Genomic DNA, 21,350 nt, shown 5'->3' on the forward strand with positions numbered 1-21,350 from the left:
GTGAGTGATACTACTTGAAAGGTCATACTTGGTAGAAAAGCACAATTAAAATTGCTGTTGTGTAATGCTGTCAAACATACCATAGGTTTCAAAAGGAGTGAACACCCGATGGCTCCCCATATCTATAACATTGTAAATCTCCTTTTGGTATGTATTGTTTTGGGGGATCAATACATTTTAGAAATGTAAAGTTGTTTTGCATATATTGGACTCACATTTATGGTTGATTTGCAAAAGGAAGCTGAGAATGAACTCATGCGAATGGAAACAGAAGCAGGGGAGCCAACAGAGGAAAGTAGGGTGGGTTACTAAATTTACTTTGATACTTGAGGAGGCTTAACTACTAAATCTTCTTCTAAAACAGCACTATGAATATTATATTTGCATGATTGAATCACTACTCTTTATAAAATATGAAAAGAAATTCCGAAATACCTCTGCTGCCAATAAGAACAATATTATTATTCACTACTGCTTACATAATACCTCTCTTCTCATCTGTTACAGAATGAATTCATTCTGTATTTGTTGAAAGGCACTCAAAATCTGACACCTGAATTTGCCCTTGAAAACACAGACATAATCAGTCACATCATTAGCTGCAGCATTAGCATCCTTGACATCTCCATAAACAAATGTGACATCCAGACGAGCCCTAACCGCACAGTAAGTTATAAATGACTTTTTTTTAATACTTCAGTACTGTTGCAATTGAAAAATGGTAACGCATCACTACCTCTACCAGTCCATATTTGAGGATATATTTGAAATTTTCCGGACCATTTTAATGCTGCTGAGTTCAGAAACATTGCAGAGGATTGTCATCAGGTACTCAACAGGCACCATCTACCAGAGCAGGTTGGTTCAGGCTTTCATCATAATAACTCAGGTGACAGAAACTTTGCATTTGTTCCAACTATAAAAATTCAGATTTTCCTGTTTCCACTCAGTCACAAGCCTGAAGACCTCAGCAATGTTATTCTGGGCTCTGTGGAAGATGGTGAGTTCATCATAATGCCCCCATATTCCGTTCTTCAGAGTCACATTGGACAACATGAAAGAATCATTGCTCAGGTGTGTGTGCTCACCATCGAGCATGTATTTTCATCTTTGTTGTCAGAAGTGACACTCTTATTAGTTGTTTTGTTTGGTAGATGTCTACATTCTCTGTGAATCCTCATCCAACTGATGACAAGATCTCTGGAACAGTTTGCAGCCTCATACTGAGTGATGGAGAATCAGATGTTCCGTTGGCCAATCTCACAGAAATGATAGAGGTACAACTGTGATAAGACATGATTTGGAGCACTGGAGTATGCATATCCTGTATCTTTCCCATATTTGTCATTTTTGACTAAATCAAAGACAATAAAACTGCAACGAAAACTCATTGGCTAAGGTAATGATACTGAATTGTTTCTTCACAGATATTTATGCCTCGCCCATTCACTCATATAATTAACCATACAGTTGCACTCGAAGAAAATTCAAAAGTACTGACTAGAGTCAATGTCTCAGACTCTTCCATGTCCATCTGTGTCAAAGTGGAACCAAGTGGGAACATGTCCTTGATTCTTACACTTTCTCAAGGGTCCCCTCCTAATTCCAGCTACTTTGCTAACGTGACCATCCTAAACCAAATAGGTAACCATTACGCCTAGCTTCTTGTTCTTGCTTTTCATGGTAACATGTTTTGATTGAGTGTAAAATTTGGGGTAGGGACTTTCCTTGAGCAAGAAACTAAATGGAACTTTCATTAAATTCTTATGATGAATTCATCTTTTTTTTTCCTTTTTTAATCATAGTCAATTGTAATAGGTAATTGGTCATCAGTTTTCTTGGTTGTCACATGACACCTGGCAACTGTAATGTCATTTTCAGTTGACAGCAAGTCACAAAATCCCCCCCACCCCACCTCAGATAAATATAATCGAGTGATAATAGCACATATAGTAAACTAAATTTGTGGGTTTACTTTCCCTTAGAGTCACTAATTCATTGTATTATTGCACAAATTGAGTATTATGCAGTAAAGTTTGTCCTTTTTGCGCTCTTCTGATATTCAAACAAAACTATTTAGTTCCATCATGCATTTCTTTCGATATGATTTCTTGTTTTATTTTTTAACCAAAGGAGGCTATCAATGGATCATAACACCAGAGATGTTACAGCAGACTCCTGGGGTATGGTACATTAGCAGTGAACTCTTTAACTCCACGTGGAAGCAAGGCATTACTCTGAGCATCACCGCTTTCATGACCAAATGCATGTACTGGAGCATAGACCGGCAGATATGGAGCACAGATGGCTGTCAGGTGACTTTCTACCAGGCAAATCCTTCCAAAACAACATTCCCTGCACTCTGTATACACAAATTCAAAAAAGAGGAACATTCAAATGACATTTTATTTTCAAAATGGCAGCTGAGCTCAGTTTGCTGTTGTTTTGCTTGTTCTTCAAGCTTCCTTGGTCAACAAGTTTGTTTTACTTCAGTATTAGACCACATATAATTGTAATTTAGGTTGGAGAAGGGTCACAAGTCAGAATTTCACATGGTAGCTTAAATTTCACATCATGTTCTTTTTACCTGCAGGTTGGGAAGCAAAGCACTCCTGGACAAACTCATTGTCTCTGCAATCACCTCACTCTTTTTGGGGGTTCCTTCTTTGTCATGCCTAACCATGTGGACTTAACACGCACAGCTGAGTTATTTGGCACTGTGTCTCAAAACTATGTGGTGCTTTCACTTCTTTGTGCTTTCTTTGGCCTCTACCTGGTCACTCTCTTGTGGGCGTACTCTGCTGACCGCAGATCACTCTCCAGGGTGAGTCATTCAACACAAGCCTTTATCAAAATCATCCAAAATTACTCACCTATCACTAACTACTATATTTGTATGATTATGGCAATCATCAAATGTCAGAGGAAGATGACTCTGCTGGAGGACAACCACCCGTGTGCGCAGTACAATTACTTGATCAGTGTCCAAACTGGACAGCGCAAGAATGCAGGGACGACTGCCAATGTAAGTCTTTATGAATGACACACAAACAGTTGTTCACGATGGAATATAAAGTTATGTCCAAAAGATGTCTTCGGACAATGACTGAGTTCTTGTGATTTTGCCCACCAACTCAACGGATAGGAAATTGAACAATCAAGAAAACGGATTGGGTTGAGCTGCGGTGAGCAAATTGGCTTTTGAAGAAAATTCCACTTTGCTTCGATTTGATTCCAATTCAGGAGTTATTTTTTGCATTTGGCTGAATCATCATTACAATATGATGGTATCTTATAGCTTTAAAAAATGTTAAAACCTTGTCATCATTCATTGTTGTTTGAATCAGATTTAATTGTTTTAAGTCCCCAAAAATGTTTAGAGGTCAATATTTAGCTAACCAAATGATGCTAAAGGAAAATGATCCTGTGTACTCAGTAGTTTCTTTGACAAAGTAAATTTACAGCAGCAGTTTCAAATTCAAAACTTTGACTGTGACAACAAAATATTATTATATGGCTTATTGTAACATGAAAACAATAACACTTTGATGTTTGTGAAATATGGTCTACATTTTGATGTTAAGCATGCTAAGTTTAGGTTTGCTGATGGGTGAGTAGAACATTCATTGTTTCTCTCTCAAGATCACTGTGACGCTGATTGGCTCAGAGGGACAAAGTGATGCACATCATCTCACGGATCCTGATAAGCCTGTCTTTGAAAGGGGAGCTGTCGACGTCTTTCTGTTGGCCACACCCTTCCCACTGGGCGAAGTGCGAAACATAAGGCTGCGTCACAAAAACTCGGGAGGTCATCCATCATGGTATGTGATGTAAACATAGTGGCGACGAGAAACGCTTGTGGGGAAGATTGGGTGATTCCAAAATAAAAAGTGCATGAGAGTAATCCAGGCAGGATGTGATGAAAACACTACAATGGCAATGAAACTACTGTTCAGAATTACTATTTGTCCAATAACATGACAAAAACAATACATTTATAGAAAATCAATCACACTCACCAGGGATACTTGACATTAATAAATGCATTATCGTGTGTATACAATTTAATAAACCATATTTAGACTTAAGGGTGTAAATGTTTGTCAGTGGTTCTGTTAGCGTTTAGGCCGGCAGAGAAGGCCTTGCTGGCCCTGGCTGGCACCTGACTACCACATCTACACACTAATCTAATGAATTCCTCCTTTGTTAAGGTATATAAACAAGGTGACCATACGCGATGTCCAAACTCAACACGTTTGGCACTTCTTTTGTGACTGTTGGATAAGCAGTGACCATACAGATGGTTTGACAAAGAAGATATTCAATGCTGCAAAGAACAATGAGGTTTCCTGCTTCAGGTAATATCAGATGTCTTGAAGGCATGGGGAAAATCTGACATACTTTGCCTCTTTATTATCAGGAATATTTTCCAGAGTCGAACATCGACGGGTTTTAGGGATGAACATATTTGGGTGTCCATTGTGGATCCGCCATCACGGAGCCCTTTCACTCGGGTTCAGAGGGTTTCTTGTTGTATGAGCCTGCTCCTCTGCACCATGGCCATCAATATTGCCTTTTGGAACATTCTGGAGAATGAGGATTCTCCAGTTGTCCTTTCTATTGGTAAACCTGCTTTTGAATGATGAGTGTGCATTGATTATGTCCATTTAGTCAGCATGTGAGATAGACAATGAATTACAATAGAAAAAAAAACGTCTTTATTTGTCATTTATACACACAAACGGGAAATTTGACCTCTGCCTTTTGACCCGTCAGAACAATTTGAATGTGTGAAAACTCTTGATGGGTTAATTGCAAATGATGCATTCATAGAGCTTCCACACAGGTGTTTTTCTGGAATTCTGGGAAGGAAAAAAATATATGTCCTATGATTGTGATTGGCCTTCACCCTAACTCATTTATGATAAACTCAGCAACTTTAATTTTAAGTTTCTTCCTCAGATCAACTTTAGAGTACTGTTGATCCTGGGATGAGCTACAGCGGATATAAACAGTCTACTCGGCCCTGTTCAAATGGGTTCTTAAGATACAAAAAAAAAATGAAAATCTTTAGCTGCAACTGGGAGCTTTGTCAAGGTGGAGGACGTTATTAACAGGGTGATATACCAAACGATTTAAGCAAAAATTCTCCAGATCTCAGATCGGACACAAAATATTTTTTGCAAAAATCTACTAAAACATAGTGGTTTGACTGGGTGTGTCCTGAATCCCATATAAATTTGAATGTGATTGGTTAATGGTTAAAACTGAACACAGCCAAACCCTCAATTATACTAAGAAGGTGTCCACACATGAGCAACCACATTGTCTCAGTTGCATCTTTGAACTTTTCACATTGATTCTTTTTTCCAATCCAGCTGAACAGGTTACATTATAATGGAAAAATGTTGTGAAACAATTTAACAATGTCTCAATTTTTTATACCACACAAAGAAATATTTGCAAAAATCTACTAAAACATAGTGGTTTGACTGGTTGTGTCCTGAGTCCCATATATGTTTGAATGTGATTGGTTATTGGTTAATGGTTAAAACTGAATACAGCCATAGCCTCAATTATACTAAGAATGTGTGCACACATGTGCAACCATATTGTCTCAGTTGCATCTTTGAACTTTTCCCATTGATTCTTTTTTCCAATCAAGTTGAACAGGTTACATTATGATGGAAAAATGTTGTGAAACCATTTAACAATGTCTCATTTTTTATATTGCAGAAATCTGGTACTTGAGCAGGGGCGTGTAGACTTTTAACATCCACTCTATCACGGTGGCAAGAGACAAACAACAAACAGAAGTGCGGCCTGATACCATGCATTTAATATATTGAACCATCACACCAGCGGAGAGCGCAAGAGATTACTTATCGCACTGATTTTGAACTGGCCAACCAAGTCAATGTAAAATTTTATTTAATGTGCATCCAATTAATATTTTAGAATAATTATTCAACAGATAAGCACCATAAATATTTTAATGACATTACTACACGTTTGTGCTTTTCCTAAACTCCAGTGCATTGTGCGTAGTGACGTGTGGGCTTTTTTTAAAGTCATATTTTATAGACTTTTATAGATCCATCTTAATCTTAGTCTTTAGTAGCACTTATTGTCATTATGGTTGCGGGTGAGTTGGTGCCTTCATCCCAGCCGGTTTCGGTTCGAATCAGGTGGATGACTTTTATAAACATGGGTTGTGATTGCTGATTACCAAACTGTATGTTTTATAGCACCCCTCAATTACTTGCTCATTGGCACATCCGTTCTTCCACATTCTTCCCAGGTTCACTGCACATTACATGGCAGGACATCATGGTGGGCGTTGAGAGTGGTCTTCTCATGTTTCCAATAAACATCCTCATCATCACCATATTCCGAAGCATCAAACCTCGCATCGTTTCAAAGTTTCCAAAAAGCAGCTCGGAGGACACAATGAGGTTGCGGGAGATTACCGTCCCAAACATTCTAAAGGTAAATTTAATAATAGGTGTGCTTTGCTACATTGCTGACCTTGTGAGATCACACTGCCAGTCCTGATGTAGAAAAGGGGCGCTGGGTAATTGTAACTTTCAACCGGGTCAAGTGTAGTGATTGTTTTGGTCAGCTGTTAATGCATTGCCCTTTGTTGTTTCTCCTTGCCAGGAAACCGAGGAGGTCCTTTCGCTGCTGAGCGGAAGTCTGCGGAATAAAATGGCACAGCTCTACAGACTGGAGTCCATAACTGATCTCTTTTCAGCCTTTAACAGTGTGCATGAATTCATCCATCTTATGCAAGGTACCTCAATTATCATGCAAATAAACACACAATAGATAACCGTAGGGATGCTAAAAATCTCTTCTTGGGGTTTGTCTCTATCAAGGGGAAACTGAAAGCGACCTGCATTGGGTTTATTGCAGCAAATTCCTCCTAGCTGCGCTTCGTCGCCTGCTCATGTGTCTGGAAAGGTTGGATGGAAAGAACTTCCCGACTCCGCAGGATTACACACGAGCACTAGACATCAGCAACCTGCTGGTTCGCAAGTCCGACATGGTCTTCAGCAGTCATTTAGTATGCTGGTCAGCTCTTTGTCTGTCACACTTACACAAACAAAATGCATGTTTGATGACTTGCTTCATTTGATGAGAACATGTGCTCTTGTTTTCTTGTCTGTGGCTAAGCCCACCTCCAACAAAAAAGAAGAGGGTGTCATCTGAGTGCCGGTTGGCCTGGTGGTTTGCGTTTCTCGGCTGGTTCCTGTTGATTTCCCTGAGCGGCGTGTCCACATTTTTCACTTTACTCTATGGCTTTTACTATGGCAAAGCAAAGTCCATCAAGTGGATCATGTCTCTAGGCCTCTCTCTTTTCCAGAGTATTTTTATATTGCAGCCTCTCAAGGTGGGTTCGGGTAAAATCTCTCCAGACACATTCATCCTTGGTACTTTTTCAAAATTGTCCTCTTCTCTGCTGTTTTGCTTATCAAGTCAAGTCAAGTCAAGTCAAATAATACCAGCCTTATACTTACTCTATACTTTTTATTACATTGAAGCGCACACTTGTAATAATGTAGCTCTGGCTCGGCCTGACTAGATTGGGAATTACAGTGGATGTGTATCAAGTATGTAGTCGGTAAGCTCACAGCACTTTACTTTTTCCATATTTTCATGTTAAATACGTATTCCAAAACAGAACGCCAAAAATAGTTTCCAAAGATTCAAAGTAGGAAATTGTTAATTTAGTTTCTTATTTCTAAGACATTTGTACACAGAAAGAAAAAAAAAATGGGGGATACAATTTTGAAGGGAATTCTTTCCATTGTTAAGTGACAGTTGTTATTATCATTATTATTATTATTATTATTATTATTATTATTATTATTATTATTATTATTATTATTGTTATTATTGTTATTAATATTATTATTATTATTATTATTACTAAAGGGTATTTTAAAGAAAGGTAATTTTACTTTTTTTACTTGCGTTTAGTACAACAAATCTTTTCTGAGGTGCATAGATAAATCGTCAAAATACGCTGTTTCTCAAGGCTGAAAAAAACTACCGTGTAAAAATAAGCTGTAAGTCTTGATTTTTGGGGCATTTTAAAAGTATGATACAGACTTTACACGCAGACAAATGAGAAAACACAAATACTATGTCTCCTCTAAAATCTTTATTGCTGTTGTTACTGTCCATTCATTTACCAATACTATTGCTGTCTCATGTAATTTCTTGAAATGTAATAACATTTCATTTTATTGTAAAGGTGATTGGAGTTGCTGTCTTTTTCGCCCTGTTGCTTAAACCTGTAGCTGTTGAGGAAACTGAAGAAATTGAACAAGTGCTTTCAGGTGAGCGGTCAAACTGCTGGAATACTTTGTAATGCTCTTTTAGCCCTTGCACACCATTTACCATTTGTTACAGTGATGACAATAGGATTGACTTTCTTTTGAAGAGTTTTCCCATCAGCAGCCTGCAGGTTCTAAATAAGGCACTTTCAGTGATTGTCTAAAATACCTAATAAGGAATTCTGAAAATTCTCGGGCCCTACTTTGTGGAAGTTTCAACTCTGTTTCAACCCTTTCATCCACTCCCTGTAAACCCACAAACATACATATAAACTCCCTTTCATCCCTTAAAGATAATACAATGATAGATAACGATTTGGAACAAATTATTGAACTGCAAAAACAATATTTTTATTTGAAGACTTTGGTTTTAAAGGCAAATCAATTACTTTTCATCACAATTGAATCGAGTAGTCTTAGTAAGAAGATAAACTATGGGATGGGTTATATTTTACCAGTCACATAAACTGAAGAGACTTCTCATTGATAATTTATAAAACTAGAGGTATGTATTCCATTTGGCACAGTGCTCTTTGACCCTGAATGCAAAACAAGGTTAATACTTAACAAAAATGATCAAAATAGTCAAATTAAAATCAAGAAAACATGTTTTGTTAATGTAATAAAATAAGAATGCTTTTTAAAGAATCAAAACTTACTTAAACCAACTGTAATTACAGTGCAATTATAGCTATAATCTTCACCTTTGTAGTTGTCTTTGTCAACTATATATAGCTTTAAGAGTTCAGTTTAAATGTATTTATTTTGGAATTGCTGTATGTTCGTACATAAGCAAGGTCCAACAGTCATATGAGAATTATAGTTTATTTTATTACACATCACTCAGTGATCTTTTTTTGGGGGGAAAACTTTGTACTCCACAAATACTCCATATATTTAAAAAACTGAAACTATTACTAAAACTACCAAAACCATTTGAGAATTGTCGTTTATTTTATTACACACCACTCAGTGATCTTTTTTTTTGTGTAAAACTTTGTACTCCACAAATACTCCATATATTTAAAAAAACTGAAACTATTACTAAAACTACCAAAACCTAAAATTATTTTCAAAAAATTAAAAATCAACCTGCTGTAAAAAACTACTTACTACTAAACTTGAAAACTAAAAGTCAAGCTTAAATAGAAACAATGAATAATACACAGCCCAATAATAATGAAAATTATTAGAATCATGACACTTAAAATATTTGTCTTGACAATGTGGCACTTGTGATATTTCCCCTTCTGAACAGGTCTGTTTGTGGGTTTGTATCAAAAGTAACATAACAGTACCATGAGATTCACAGGTGCATCTGTTTAATTTAACAGAACAAGAAGACAAATGCAAGCGTTACTCTAGGGGGGAACTCTGAGCGTGCAGCAATCCCTCACATCCTCTTTCCCTCCCTTGAATGCATTGGATGATAAATTTACATTCTCTTTTGTATATGCTTCAATAGACTGCATCGATTTGACAATGTTGATTTATGGTAGGGCCTTACATTTAATCGTAGTGTGTTGCTTTTTTGAACAGGCTGGCTCCTACAAAAACGTCTTAGCAAAAATTGGTCAACAAATCGAGCAAGCATAATGCCTTTTTGTTTTATGAAGGATTGTCACAAAAAGACAGAATGGTCAAGATTGTTTGGTGTGAGTCAAAATTCTGGATATACTTAATGCTGTTCTGAGTAAACTGACCAAATATGGTCTTTTGCAAGACAAGAATTGAAAAGATGATCAATGCTCTTAAAACAACTGAATAAAACCAATCCTGTTCCTTCAAATTATCCTTGACGAAAGTTGGCAACACTTTTTTAAAATTAGCTTTTCAATAGATTTGACAATCCTTTTTAAAAGTACCTGATCATTTAGCATAGTTGTTAATTTTTCATGACATCTTTTCTTAGAAACTAAACAATTGTTTTATTTAGGCCATTTGTGGAGTGTGAAGATGACGTGAATGATATATATTGTTTGTTCAGTATGTACTAGTGATGGGTCCGGCAACACCGATGCGTCGGCGCATGCGTCGAGCTCATAGAGCGAAGCCCCTTGTCGGTGCGCATATCGCTTCAAAAAGGTCACGTGACCAAACGAGCTGCAGTTGCCAAGGAAGCGCGTCAAAGCTCTGTTAACAATATCTGATCTTTTGCGGTTCATCCTCGAAGTTATCAAGAATTATGGAGCAGCCCCAAGTCAGATACTGGGACAATCAAAAGACCCACTACACTGCACTGCAGCCTCATCTGTGCCGTGTGAGTGGGTGTTTTTTACGGCGGGAGAAATGGTGTCCAAAAAGCGCAACAGGCTCAATTTCAAAACATTGGAAAAACTTGTTTAAAATAAAAAAAATTAGAAAAAAAAACAACAACAACAGTGCACAAGGATCCTCTTTCACAACACGTTCACTTAGATTTTCATGTTATGATACATGTTCACATTATTGAGTGTAACTAAAAAATGAAATATATTTTCAATTTAAATGAAGATGTGAAATAATATAATATAAAATATAATTACTTAAATTAATTAATGTATCGTATATATTAGGTCATCAAATCAGTGTCAGTCGAGTCTGTCAACTAGGTTGCCTGTAGTATTTTTAAGGTCCAACAGGTGTCAGCAGTCAGCGACATAGTGTCAATACAGTTTGGCAATGTGTCGAAACGATACACGACGCCTCATGGACTCATCACTAGTATGTACTATTTTTATGAGCTTTATGTAAGATGCGCTAAAAACTTCCCTTGAGTGACAAGCTTCATGGACCTGCCTAAGTTTGGAATTGAATAAACGGCTTTCGTTTCAAACAATGTGTTTTAACAATGTGTTTAAATTGTTTTTGTTACACACTCCATGAAAATAAAAAAAAATGTTACTTAATCCATAAAACAAAAACGGACTACAGTATACGTATACAAACCAATTCAACTAGTTCAATGATTTGTACTTGTTTTATTAAGTTGCTGGGAAAACACCAAATTGTTCAACATGGAAATTCACAAGTGTGGAGTTCTGCAGTGTCATTTGCTCAACAACGCCCATGATGCTCAACTTTCCAGAAACTGCTAAATCATTCATTCAAGGCACCCGTAACAGGTGTGGTTGGGTAGGTGGACACGTGTATGACAAAAAGTTCCACTGTTATCTGAACATCACCTTTAACCAAATAGTTTGTGGGAAATGTGACACCTCAACAAAACAAAATGCAGGAAATGTTTCCAGTCTTGATAGCATGTGCAAGATGAGCAATCATTGTACAGACTGGCCAAGGCCTCTGGTGAGCAATTGACAATAAGGCAAATGTAGCAGAAAACAGTGTAGGACACATGACACAGAGGAAGAATCTGAATTGACACCTCTATGGGGTAAAAATGTAAATATAAAATCAAGTTGTGTGGGCTCATCTTTTACACACTAGATATATTTGGTTAATCTGAAAGCTACTTCATTTGGAAACAACCTTGTCAATAATCCGAGCATTCCCAACCACCTCATCTAGTTACTATATAACATGCTTTCAACTGATATGTATGTGTGTACGTGTGTGATTGAGACAGACAACGCTCTCAAAGTGGCTGACAGAACAAAGCTGGTAACAAAGATTCTGTCTCAGGTACTGAAACCCAGTCACCCAACCAACCTGTACTGTAAACAGGCCAGCTAGACTTGTTTAACTGGTCTAAGATTAGACTGGAACTCGTCGGTGGGAAAGGTTACAGCATCACATTAGACAGGCAGCGAGCTCCAGAAAAACAATATTATATTATAAAGTATATCACACCAATAAAAGATTAATATTACAGTACAGGCCAAGCAAGAAGTGAGAATGACTATATATATGTTGTAAGCTTCACAACATGTCCAAATTAAATTGATACGAGGTAAGAGTAAATGTTTTGTTTCAGATGTTTCTATAAAGTCAGACCCTTGAGCATGTTTTACTTTCTGTTCTCATGTGTAGTGTCAGCCTGTGTTTGTTAAGACACTTAAGTCTTCTTCTTCAGCTCCTCAAAGCGTCGCGTTAGGTCATCAAAGTCGATGTCATCCGAAGTGCTGGTGGTCTTCCCGCCGAAGGAGCCTGCCGGGAGTGTGTCTGGGACCGAAGGAAGTTCTGGGAGAGCGTTGTTGTCGTATATTTGTGACGACGGACCTGCAGAAGAACATGTGGGGGTTGTCAAATGAGCTGTTTTGCTATTCCATATTGGACAGTGACATGACAAAGCATAACACAACACAGAGGTGCTCAATCTGGCAAACATGACAAGTCAAATGTAGCAACATTGTCCACTGAATAATACCTGGTAGAGCTTCCTTTTGCTTAAATTACAGATATGAATCTTTTTGGATAGGTCTCTTATTAGCTTTGCCCACTTCGATAATATTTGCCCATTCTTCCTTTCAGAGTTGCTCGAGTTTAGTCAAATTGTCAAGGTAACAGCGATGGTCTGCTCTCATCAAGATAATCCTTGTCCAGTTAATATAACAAATGGTGTTGGGGAGCCATGCCATTTTCTGGCGTGGGTCCATTCATTGTCTATCATCAAGTCCACACTCAATGCAATACACTGCATTTCCTGGGTCCTGAAGCCAACGAGCTTTTTCCCAGCAGGATTTGAAACCTGCCCACCAAGCCAACACGACTGATAACTGGTTGAATAACCATGGAATAGCGGTACAACACTCAATAGGCCGACGAACCAGCCTTACTTATACCCCATTGAAGATGTCATGTGGTATTGGTAGATGCAAGTTAAGGCGACAAACCCCAAGATGCAAATAAATCTAAAAAGCTTGGGCTACAATCACACCTGAACTTGTTCAACGGCTTAAATCCACCTTGATGCTGTCATTCATGCAAAAGGAGGCCCAATGTTACTTTGATATTCTTTTCAGAAGCCTGACATTTCTGTTTAAGATCCTTTTTCTTGATCACGTGAAATATTATGAATAGATTTGTGAAAGACTTGAGTTTTTGGTTTTGTCTAGCTGTCATTCACACACTTTCCATCAAATGTAAAATAAATAAGGCTTGAAATATTTCACTTTGTGTGTGGAGAACAAAATACAAATTGTAACAAACTATTGAAATAAACAGACTTTTTTCCCCTGATAATTTAATTTTTGGGCGCCCAAGGAAAGGAAATGAATGTCTAAAAACATCTGTGTGTTTCACTTTTGTATAGAACTATGACAGTGAATGGCATTTTCCATGTCATATTTCATGAGATGAACCTCTGGGTTTCAAGGGCCATACTGAATACAGTCGGAGGACTTACCTATGGACTGGGATGGAAGAGAGTTTTTTATGTCATCAATCTGAAACAGAAGAAGAGTGCCTGTGACAAGATCGCCTTACATTTGAGCCTTATAAGAATGTCGGTTATAATGTGTTAGTGCTTAGTGTAGGAAAAGAAACAAAGGTAACATGCTTGTGGCGCTCAACGAGAAACCAACACCTTTAGTGTGCATCAGACTTTGGGCTAGCTTGAGTCTCCGCTGCAGCACTCTTCTCAGTCCTATCTAATCCCAGGTCAGTTAGTGGGATCACTGAGTTGTTAGTGCTTAGAATACGTACAAGCCATTCACGCTGCCTACTTATGTGCACACAAAGCAAAAACGTCAGCCTATTCAGGGAAAGTGGCAGAAGTGCAGAGGTAACAAAAAAAAGCTGAAGCTAAGTGAACAACTCTTCCCTGAGTGATGCCCTGCCTGCCCTGTCCATCTGTCCTGTCCGTCTTTGGGAACAGGGAAGGGTCATGGATGGGATGAGTTGGGTCACTTACAGACTCGTATGTGGGGGGAGAAGTGGGCAGCTGAGGGGGTTGCCCTCCTCCCACAGGGTGCGGGAAGCTGTTGTACGATCCAATGGCTGGAGTGAACGGTTCCTGGAGGAAAACATGACCGTGGATTTTACTCATCAAACAAATAGGGTTAGGAATAACAACATGACCTGCAAAAGCGTGTGGTCAGATTTTTCAAAAGACAACGATAACTGACCATTTCGCATCGTTTCAAACTATATTTTTGCAAAGTTAACTATCTTCTAAGTGAAAATCCATTTTCTGTACTTTGTTCATTATCCAAGGTTGTCAACACTTGGTTCTTTAGAATAATGTCATTCAACTACATTTGTGGACTTGTCTGGACGCTCTGGGAAAAACAAAGGAGCAGTGAGAAACAGAGCAAGCACATGTGTGACTTTGATGTTCTCATTAAATGCTTAAATACACTAATTTAAAAAAAACTGCAAAACAAAATATTTCACTAGTTTTTTTCATGTCAGTGTGATGTATTCAATTTAATGATTTCCTTTCAATAGACTTAAAAATGCTATATACAACATGACTGGAAATGTATCATAATGCACATGGTTAGAATCTAAACAAGGGTTTGAAAATAATTATCTTACTCCTTTGGGAGTTGGATAGTTGAAAGGCGTAGGCATGGGCATAGGCATGGGCATGGGCATCGGCATGGGCATGACAGGAGCCGTGAAACCACCACCACCACCTCTGCCTCCTCCTCCTCCTCCCCCTCCGGACTTCTTGTCATTGTTCATGTCAATCAGGTCTGCTTCATCACAACTCACCTCAGGCTGTCAGGGGGAAAAGTGTTATGACGCTAACTAAAAGACAACATCCTGATTGGGACCTCCATCTATTCTTACCCGGACCATGGCATCAGGTTCATACGGCACATTGTAATTTTTGGCTATCTCAATCAAGTAGCGCTCCACCAAAATCTTTGGGGGAGACTCCACGCTCAGTTTGTGAATCAGCTGCAAGCATATCAGACATTTTATCAGACTTGGAGTGCTGGCACATTTCTTAGCTGAACAGAGTCAAGGCAGTCATGCGTTTAAAAAAGAAGAAAAAGAACACTAAAGAAAAAAGATATGCCAACCCTTTCATTGACCGTTCCAATCTGGTTTGTCCTGCACAGCTTGCCATATTCCTTGCTGTATTTTACACAGAGCTGTTCTGACACCTATAAGAATTGAGAATTTAAAGTGTCAAGATCTGAGAAGACCAGATAATATTGGTGCCAATGCTTTTCTTTGAATGTGTACTTACCAATTTTAATTCAGCCACCTCTGACTGAAGTCGAGGAGCTGCCCAGATAAGAGTGGACACTGCTTCTTGTAACCCTGGATCCAACTCCCTGAAATAATTAACCCATCAATACATACCCTTTCATTGGAAAAGGTCACCCCTCCCCCAAAGAAGTGATTTTTTTTTGCACAAGGTAAAATCCGCCCCTTACTTCATCGATTGAATGAGGCCAAAGCGTGTCAGGAGCAAGTCACAGTAAAGCTCCAGGATCTCCATGCCTTCAACCATATAGTCCTCTCTGATGATGTGCTCCACACGGATGCGCGCCCGTTCATCTTTTCCTGCTGACAGGTATTCCGATATCTCCTTACGAGCCTTTTGAGCGAGCTCGGCTTCATTTTAAATTGTTCAAGGGAAAGGAAAGCATTACAATGACATGAGATTAAAGACCAAAACCAAGCACTGGTGCGGTTTTATGATTTCAGGACTCACTTTTCTTTTTCTCTAGTAGCTTTAGTCGATTGATGACGAGCCGCAGGTTGACTCTTAACCTCTCAGATTTGAAGCCTCCCGGCATCATGTCTGACTTATCTTCCCTGAGAATAAAAGGTCATAAGACTATTTCTGACTTATCTTCCCTGTGGATAAAAGGTCATAAGACTGTGTGTATCTGTCGTTGAATGGCTGTTAAACGCAGTCACTCAATGATCCACGTTTTTTTCTATTCATGTAAAGTTGACAACTATTATCGAAATTACGTAGAGCAATAAGCCATTATATATATTGTGCTTTACACACACACACACACACACACACACACACACACACACACACACACACACACACACACACACACACACACACACACACACACACACACACACACACACACACACGATTTTACTAAAGGGAGGACTTCATACTATTCCGCAAAACATTTAGTTACTCAAGATTCAAGAAGTTTATTGGCCATGTTGGGGCATGCCAAACAAGGAGTTCAACTCCAGTAGATCTCAGCCTCTGTTCAACATTTACGTGACTAAAAACATTCAGGACTTGCGAAAATTGACAATTATTCTCAAACATCCCCCGATGTTAAGGTGACTAATAACATTCAGGACATGTGCGAAAACTGACAATTATTCTCAAACATCCCCTGATCCCAGGAGTTTAGTTAGTTAGTTAGTTAGTTAGTTAGTTAGTTAGTTAGTTAGTTAGTTAGTTAGTTAGCTAAATTTACCAATGGGTTCACATTTAGTGACTAGATTTAATTAATTTAGGACATTAGCAATTATCAACAAAATGTTGTGTTTTCTGGTTGTGTGTTTTGGCAAGCTTTCCAACGATACCAGTGTAACTCAATTAAAGCTTACCAAATGTACACAAACATCAAATTACACAAGTGACGTCCTGGAGAAGTTTTTAAAATTTACTGTCGGCCTCACCCACCTCCCTCCTTGTGAATCACTCAATCATGTGAGCATGACCAACCCATGGAACAACAATGGATCTCCAAATACAACCCCAAATTTAAAGGAAAAAGGCAGGTTGCTAAAAACTACTCAGCATTTAGCCTGTAACGGCGCCGTGCTCCTGTAAAGCGATGCCGACATTGCCCACATCATGAACTATTTGCTTACTAGCTGAATAAATTGGCTCTGAGCAAATATTGGGTTGTTATTGTTAGCAATCTTCCTGCCTGGCATCTGGCTAGCCAAGCTACCTAGCTCTCGCTACATGCTAAAGAGGACGCAACAAACACGTAGACTCGTTGTACGAGTTTAAACAACACGAATAAGTCCAAAAGCCGTTAAGGGTTCGGATATCCGCAGATAATTCGGTGTCGATAACATACCTTGTTGTAGCACTCGAATACGGAACGAGACGCAGTTTGTGTCTGTGCTTCGTCGCCTAGTTTACTTCCGTGATTATTTGTTGTGACGTCACGGGAGTTTCTATTTGGGGCGGACAAGGTGGAACGCAAGCTCAGGTGCTGCTGACGACGGACCCACTGAAATATGTGAATGACTGACTCATACCGTTGATGGATGTTAACGATGACGCAGCAGAGCTGGAAAATCAAGATATTCCCCCACCAATGAGTCATTGGCAGAGTTGATTTAAAATATTTTTCTGATGTCGTCGGCTCACAGAAAGACGTCCTTGCTTGACATCTCTTGTTTCTGGAGTTCAAAATATTATTATTTATAATAATAATAATACTTATAATAATAATAATAATAATAATAATAATAATAATAATAATAATAGTAATAGTAATTGTTAGTATATTATTATTATTATTATTATTATTATTATTATTATTATTATTATTATGCTTGATGCCTCGTTTTTTGATGTCGTCGGCTCACAGAAAGACGTCCTTGCTTGACGTCTCTTGTTTCTGGAGTTCAAAATATTATTATTTATTATTATAATAATAATTATTATTATTATTATTATTATTATTATTATTATTATGCTTGATGCCTCGTTTCTGAAGTTCAAAATGTATTATTATTATCCATCCTCTGTACCGCTTGTTCCTACTGGGGTCGCGGGCGTCTATTCCAGCCGTCATCGGGCAGTAGGCGGGGGACACCCTGAACCGGTGGCCAGCCAATCACAGGGCACACAGAGACAAACAACCATCCGCACTCATACCTACGGGCAATTTGGAGTGCTCAATCAGCCTATCATGCATGTTTTTGTCATGTGGGAGAAAACCGGAGTGCTCAGAGAAAACCCACGCAGGCACGGGGAGACCATGCAAACTCCTCACAGGGAAGGCTGGAGGTGGAATCGAACGCGCACCCTCTGAACTGTGAAGCGGACGTGCTAACCAGTGCTCCACTGTGCTGCCTATTATTATCATCATTATTATTATTTACCATACATATACATACAGTTAAAATTATGTTTCTTCACTTGTTTTGTTGTTTGTCTTTGACTCTGGTCAAAATGACAGCAACACTTTTGGGAACATGTTTTAACAGTGTCAAAGGTGATGTTGTATTGATGCATATTGAACATTTGTGAACATTTGAATAAAATACTCAAATCTTTGCTACAAAAACTTTAGATCAATCGACTTCATGAAATATAACTATTATTGAGATAGACTATAAGTGCCAGACTTAAGAAACAATAAAGCGGACTTTGACTTTTGACTTTGATTTACACTGCCGTTCAATAGTTTGGGGTCACCCAGACAATTTTGTGTTTTCCATGAAAACTAACATCGTTGCACAAGGGTTTTCAAGGGTTTTCTAATCACCCATTAGCCTTCTAACACAATTAGCAAACACAATGTACCATTAGAACACTGGAACTGCTGGAAATGGCCTTGATACACTTATGTAGATATTGCATTAAAAAATAGACTATTGTAGCAAGATAGTCATTTACCACATTAACAATGTAAAGAGTCTATTCCTGATGAGTTTAATGTTATCCTCATTGAAAAAAATAGCCATTTAGAAAATAAGGACATTTTTAAGTGACCCCAAACTTTTGAACGGTAATGTAGGTACTTAACAATAAAACACATTTTCCTTGTGTATTTTTACTTTACTTGCAAACGCAGAATCAGCACCTCTAATTTTATCTTTTTTTTTTTATCAACACTATTTCTACAAGTGATGGTGCCCCACTGGGGCAACTGGTTGCTATAGCCCTATCAGAAATTAGTAGAGATTCAATTAGCAGAGCTTCCCCGCTAGAATTTTATTTTATATTAAAATGTGGTAGACCTCAGTGTTAGGGTTGATAGATTAGTTTCATCCTATGCTTATGGAATGTAACCTGTAACAATTGACCAAACGTGTCCTGTCTTAACAAAGTAGTAAAACAAAGTGCTAAGATCCCTTGAACTGATTGACCAGCTGCAGAGGAAGCAATCAAAGTTGTTCTGTTTACATAACATCGTAAAACACCCCCTGCTGTGATCCCCCGAGAGGCCAGGGGTTCACCCCCACTCTGCTTCTCTCAATAAATATGCTCTTGCAAAAGGCCTAAGTCAGACTTTGTTCGATCATCGCTGTACGCACAGTGACGAATGACTTCTCCACTTGCAAGTGCTTAAAGGGCATACGTGTGGTTCTTGCAAAATAAGTTAGAGTGAGCACCACTCTAACACTCAGGACCAGGCCTCTTATCCAGAAGGCCGGCTTCTTGCAAAATAAGTTAGAGTGAGCACCACTCTAACACTCAGGACCAGGCCTCTTATCCAGAAAGCCGGCAGTTAGTGTCCTTTGTTACATCATGTTGACTTGCTGGCAGTCAATCCTGGAATAAAGACGTGTTCCTCACTTCTGCCACAGGCCCCATGAATAATAGATCACTTTTGCCCTACAGTTCAATACTGTAAAAACATATAACCCAATATGATAGGAGTGAGGAACATGTCTTTATTCCATGACTGACAGTCAGACTAGACACAAGTCATCAAAGCTAAAAAGACAGGACCCACATCCGTATAGCCCCGCCCCTAACTGCAGGCCTGCTGGGTGAGAGGCCTGGTCCTGAGGTTCGCCACAAACAAAATATATTTTCTCCCATAAAATTCAACCCCCTTTTATCAACGAAAGAGATGAAATCCTGGTGGCGTGCATAATCAGTACTTCTACTTATGTCCACACTACGACTACTTTTGCCACATCTGATTACTTCATTTGTACTGTCATCTCAAGTAAGCAGGCTTATAAAACAACAAAAAGCTACCAGCATTCCAAGTAGTACTCCCATTGCAGTAAATACCAGTCACAGTACAGTACTGTGAATTTCAGGGGGCAAAAATAACTACCATAATTTTCCAAATACTGCTGTTTAAGGGAAAACATTATTACAAAAAAATAACTTTGTCAAACGGCTAGCACAGCGCATGCCACCCATTCAAGTTGGACAAATATAAAGATCGAAGGCAAAAATTTCAGGGCCACTTTTATTTTAAGACTGGCCTTTCACCTTTGGTAATTCCAGGACCAGGCCAGTTCTACGGGACACTTGACCCACCAGTGACTCCAATACAAGTACATTTATTCAGATCTGATGTTGCATTTTAAAATAAATCATTCGCTATGACATCTGCCAACACGACTGCAACAAATTTGATTCCACTTTTTACATAGAAGGGTGTGTTGGCATTTTGAACGAGCTTTCTCAATCGCCTCCAATCACTGGCGCATACTTTGACGTACCTGCTTGATGCATCTTTGCGACTACCCATTTCACCAACATGTAAATGTGAAATTAAATACTGTTAAGTACTGTTGTAAAATGCAATATGTATGTAGCCAGTTGGGTCTCCAACCCTTATCAATGGTAAGCTTTGTGTGTGGCAGGAAAAGCAGACACGCTTGAATCCCTCTTCCCAAATGTAACACACGAATGGTTGTACTTTGTCTTGTTTGTAGTACACTCAACTTTGTAGTCCATCTATAAAAGGGAGACAATCATAAAGGAAGCATAACAACTGACATCATTCGTGTTCTGGACGAGACATGCTTTACATTCAAAGACAATAGGTCTTATCCAATTAACAATGAAAAACTCTCAGCAATGTATTAAACATTAAAAAATCACAAATGTCTAAGCAATCGCTTTGATATTTTATGCAATTATAATAAATGGTTCATTTGGTCCTTTCAATTTTGAATAGGTGTCTATAATGAAATCACTTGGCTGGCTTTCATCCTCCCAATTTTTGATATTAGTGGGTGGGATGGCGGATATAAGGTCTCTCATCCAGCAGGCTTGTAGTTGGGGGCGTGTTTATCCATCCACGTTCTTCATAGTGTAATATTGCCTTTGTTCCCTCGTGCTTCTTACTGCTACCACAATGTAATCATATCATACTGGCCAAAGGCTTCAATAGTTTTCAGGACTGGATATGCATCAAATTAGTATTGTTGTTTTTCAAGTTATTCTTGATAGACTTTTAAAAACCT

At 38.5% G+C, this 21,350-nt stretch overlaps 2 protein-coding genes across 3 annotated transcripts; one reads left to right on the forward strand and one right to left on the reverse strand.

Moving 5' to 3' along the window:
- The first annotated feature begins 961 nt into the window (after nucleotides 1-961).
- pkd1l3 (polycystic kidney disease 1-like 3) lies at nucleotides 962-10,915 on the forward strand. Its single transcript, XM_085907959.1, has 15 exons — nucleotides 962-1,074; nucleotides 1,155-1,277; nucleotides 1,428-1,644; nucleotides 2,134-2,315; nucleotides 2,594-2,824; nucleotides 2,924-3,025; nucleotides 3,643-3,821; nucleotides 4,212-4,358; nucleotides 4,421-4,623; nucleotides 6,302-6,489; nucleotides 6,661-6,793; nucleotides 6,879-7,074; nucleotides 7,177-7,393; nucleotides 8,261-8,345; nucleotides 9,677-10,915. The coding sequence occupies exons 1-15, from the start codon at nucleotides 1,015-1,017 to the stop codon at nucleotides 9,718-9,720; spliced, it is 2,307 nt and encodes a 768-aa protein (XP_085764085.1). The 5' UTR covers nucleotides 962-1,014; the 3' UTR covers nucleotides 9,721-10,915.
- Nucleotides 10,916-11,287: 372 nt separating this feature from the next.
- Nucleotides 11,288-20,790, reverse strand: ist1 (IST1 factor associated with ESCRT-III). Of its 2 annotated transcripts, none has more exons than XM_085907781.1 (10): nucleotides 20,601-20,790; nucleotides 15,895-15,998; nucleotides 15,614-15,794; nucleotides 15,424-15,511; nucleotides 15,254-15,337; nucleotides 15,018-15,128; nucleotides 14,760-14,945; nucleotides 14,134-14,235; nucleotides 13,627-13,666; nucleotides 11,288-12,500 (listed from the first exon to the last, which is right to left on the reverse strand). In XM_085907781.1, the coding sequence occupies exons 1-10, from the start codon at nucleotides 20,627-20,629 to the stop codon at nucleotides 12,337-12,339; spliced, it is 1,089 nt and encodes a 362-aa protein (XP_085763907.1). In that variant the 5' UTR covers nucleotides 20,630-20,790; the 3' UTR covers nucleotides 11,288-12,336. The 2 variants fall into 2 exon arrangements, with proteins under 2 accessions (XP_085763907.1, XP_085763908.1); XM_085907782.1 differs by lacking the exon at nucleotides 20,601-20,790 and adding an exon at nucleotides 17,258-17,412.
- Between the last annotated feature and the right edge of the window lie 560 nt (nucleotides 20,791-21,350).

Source organism: Syngnathus leptorhynchus, chromosome 3 (genome assembly GCF_054491065.1).
Source record: "Syngnathus leptorhynchus isolate UIUO chromosome 3, UIUO_Slep, whole genome shotgun sequence".
NCBI lineage: Eukaryota > Metazoa > Chordata > Actinopteri > Syngnathiformes > Syngnathidae > Syngnathus > Syngnathus leptorhynchus.

Excerpts from the sequence above, each read along its gene's own strand:
- pkd1l3 (XM_085907959.1), top strand. The coding sequence starts at position 1,015 with ATGCCCCCATATTCCGTTCTTCAGAGTCACATTGGACAACATGAAAGA. Across the intron at positions 1,278-1,427 it reads ATCTCACAGAAATGATAGAG|ATATTTATGCCTCGCCCATT; the intron begins GTACAACTGTGA and ends GTTTCTTCACAG. Across the intron at positions 6,490-6,660 it reads CCGTCCCAAACATTCTAAAG|GAAACCGAGGAGGTCCTTTC; the intron begins GTAAATTTAATA and ends TCTCCTTGCCAG.
- ist1 (XM_085907781.1), bottom strand. The coding sequence starts at position 20,629 with ATGGGTAGTCGCAAAGATGCATCAAGCAG. Across the intron at positions 14,946-15,017 it reads AACCTGATGCCATGGTCCGG|CCTGAGGTGAGTTGTGATGA; the intron begins GTAAGAATAGAT and ends TCCCCCTGACAG. Across the intron at positions 12,501-13,626 it reads TCTTCCATCCCAGTCCATAG|GTCCGTCGTCACAAATATAC; the intron begins GTAAGTCCTCCG and ends GTTCTTCTGCAG.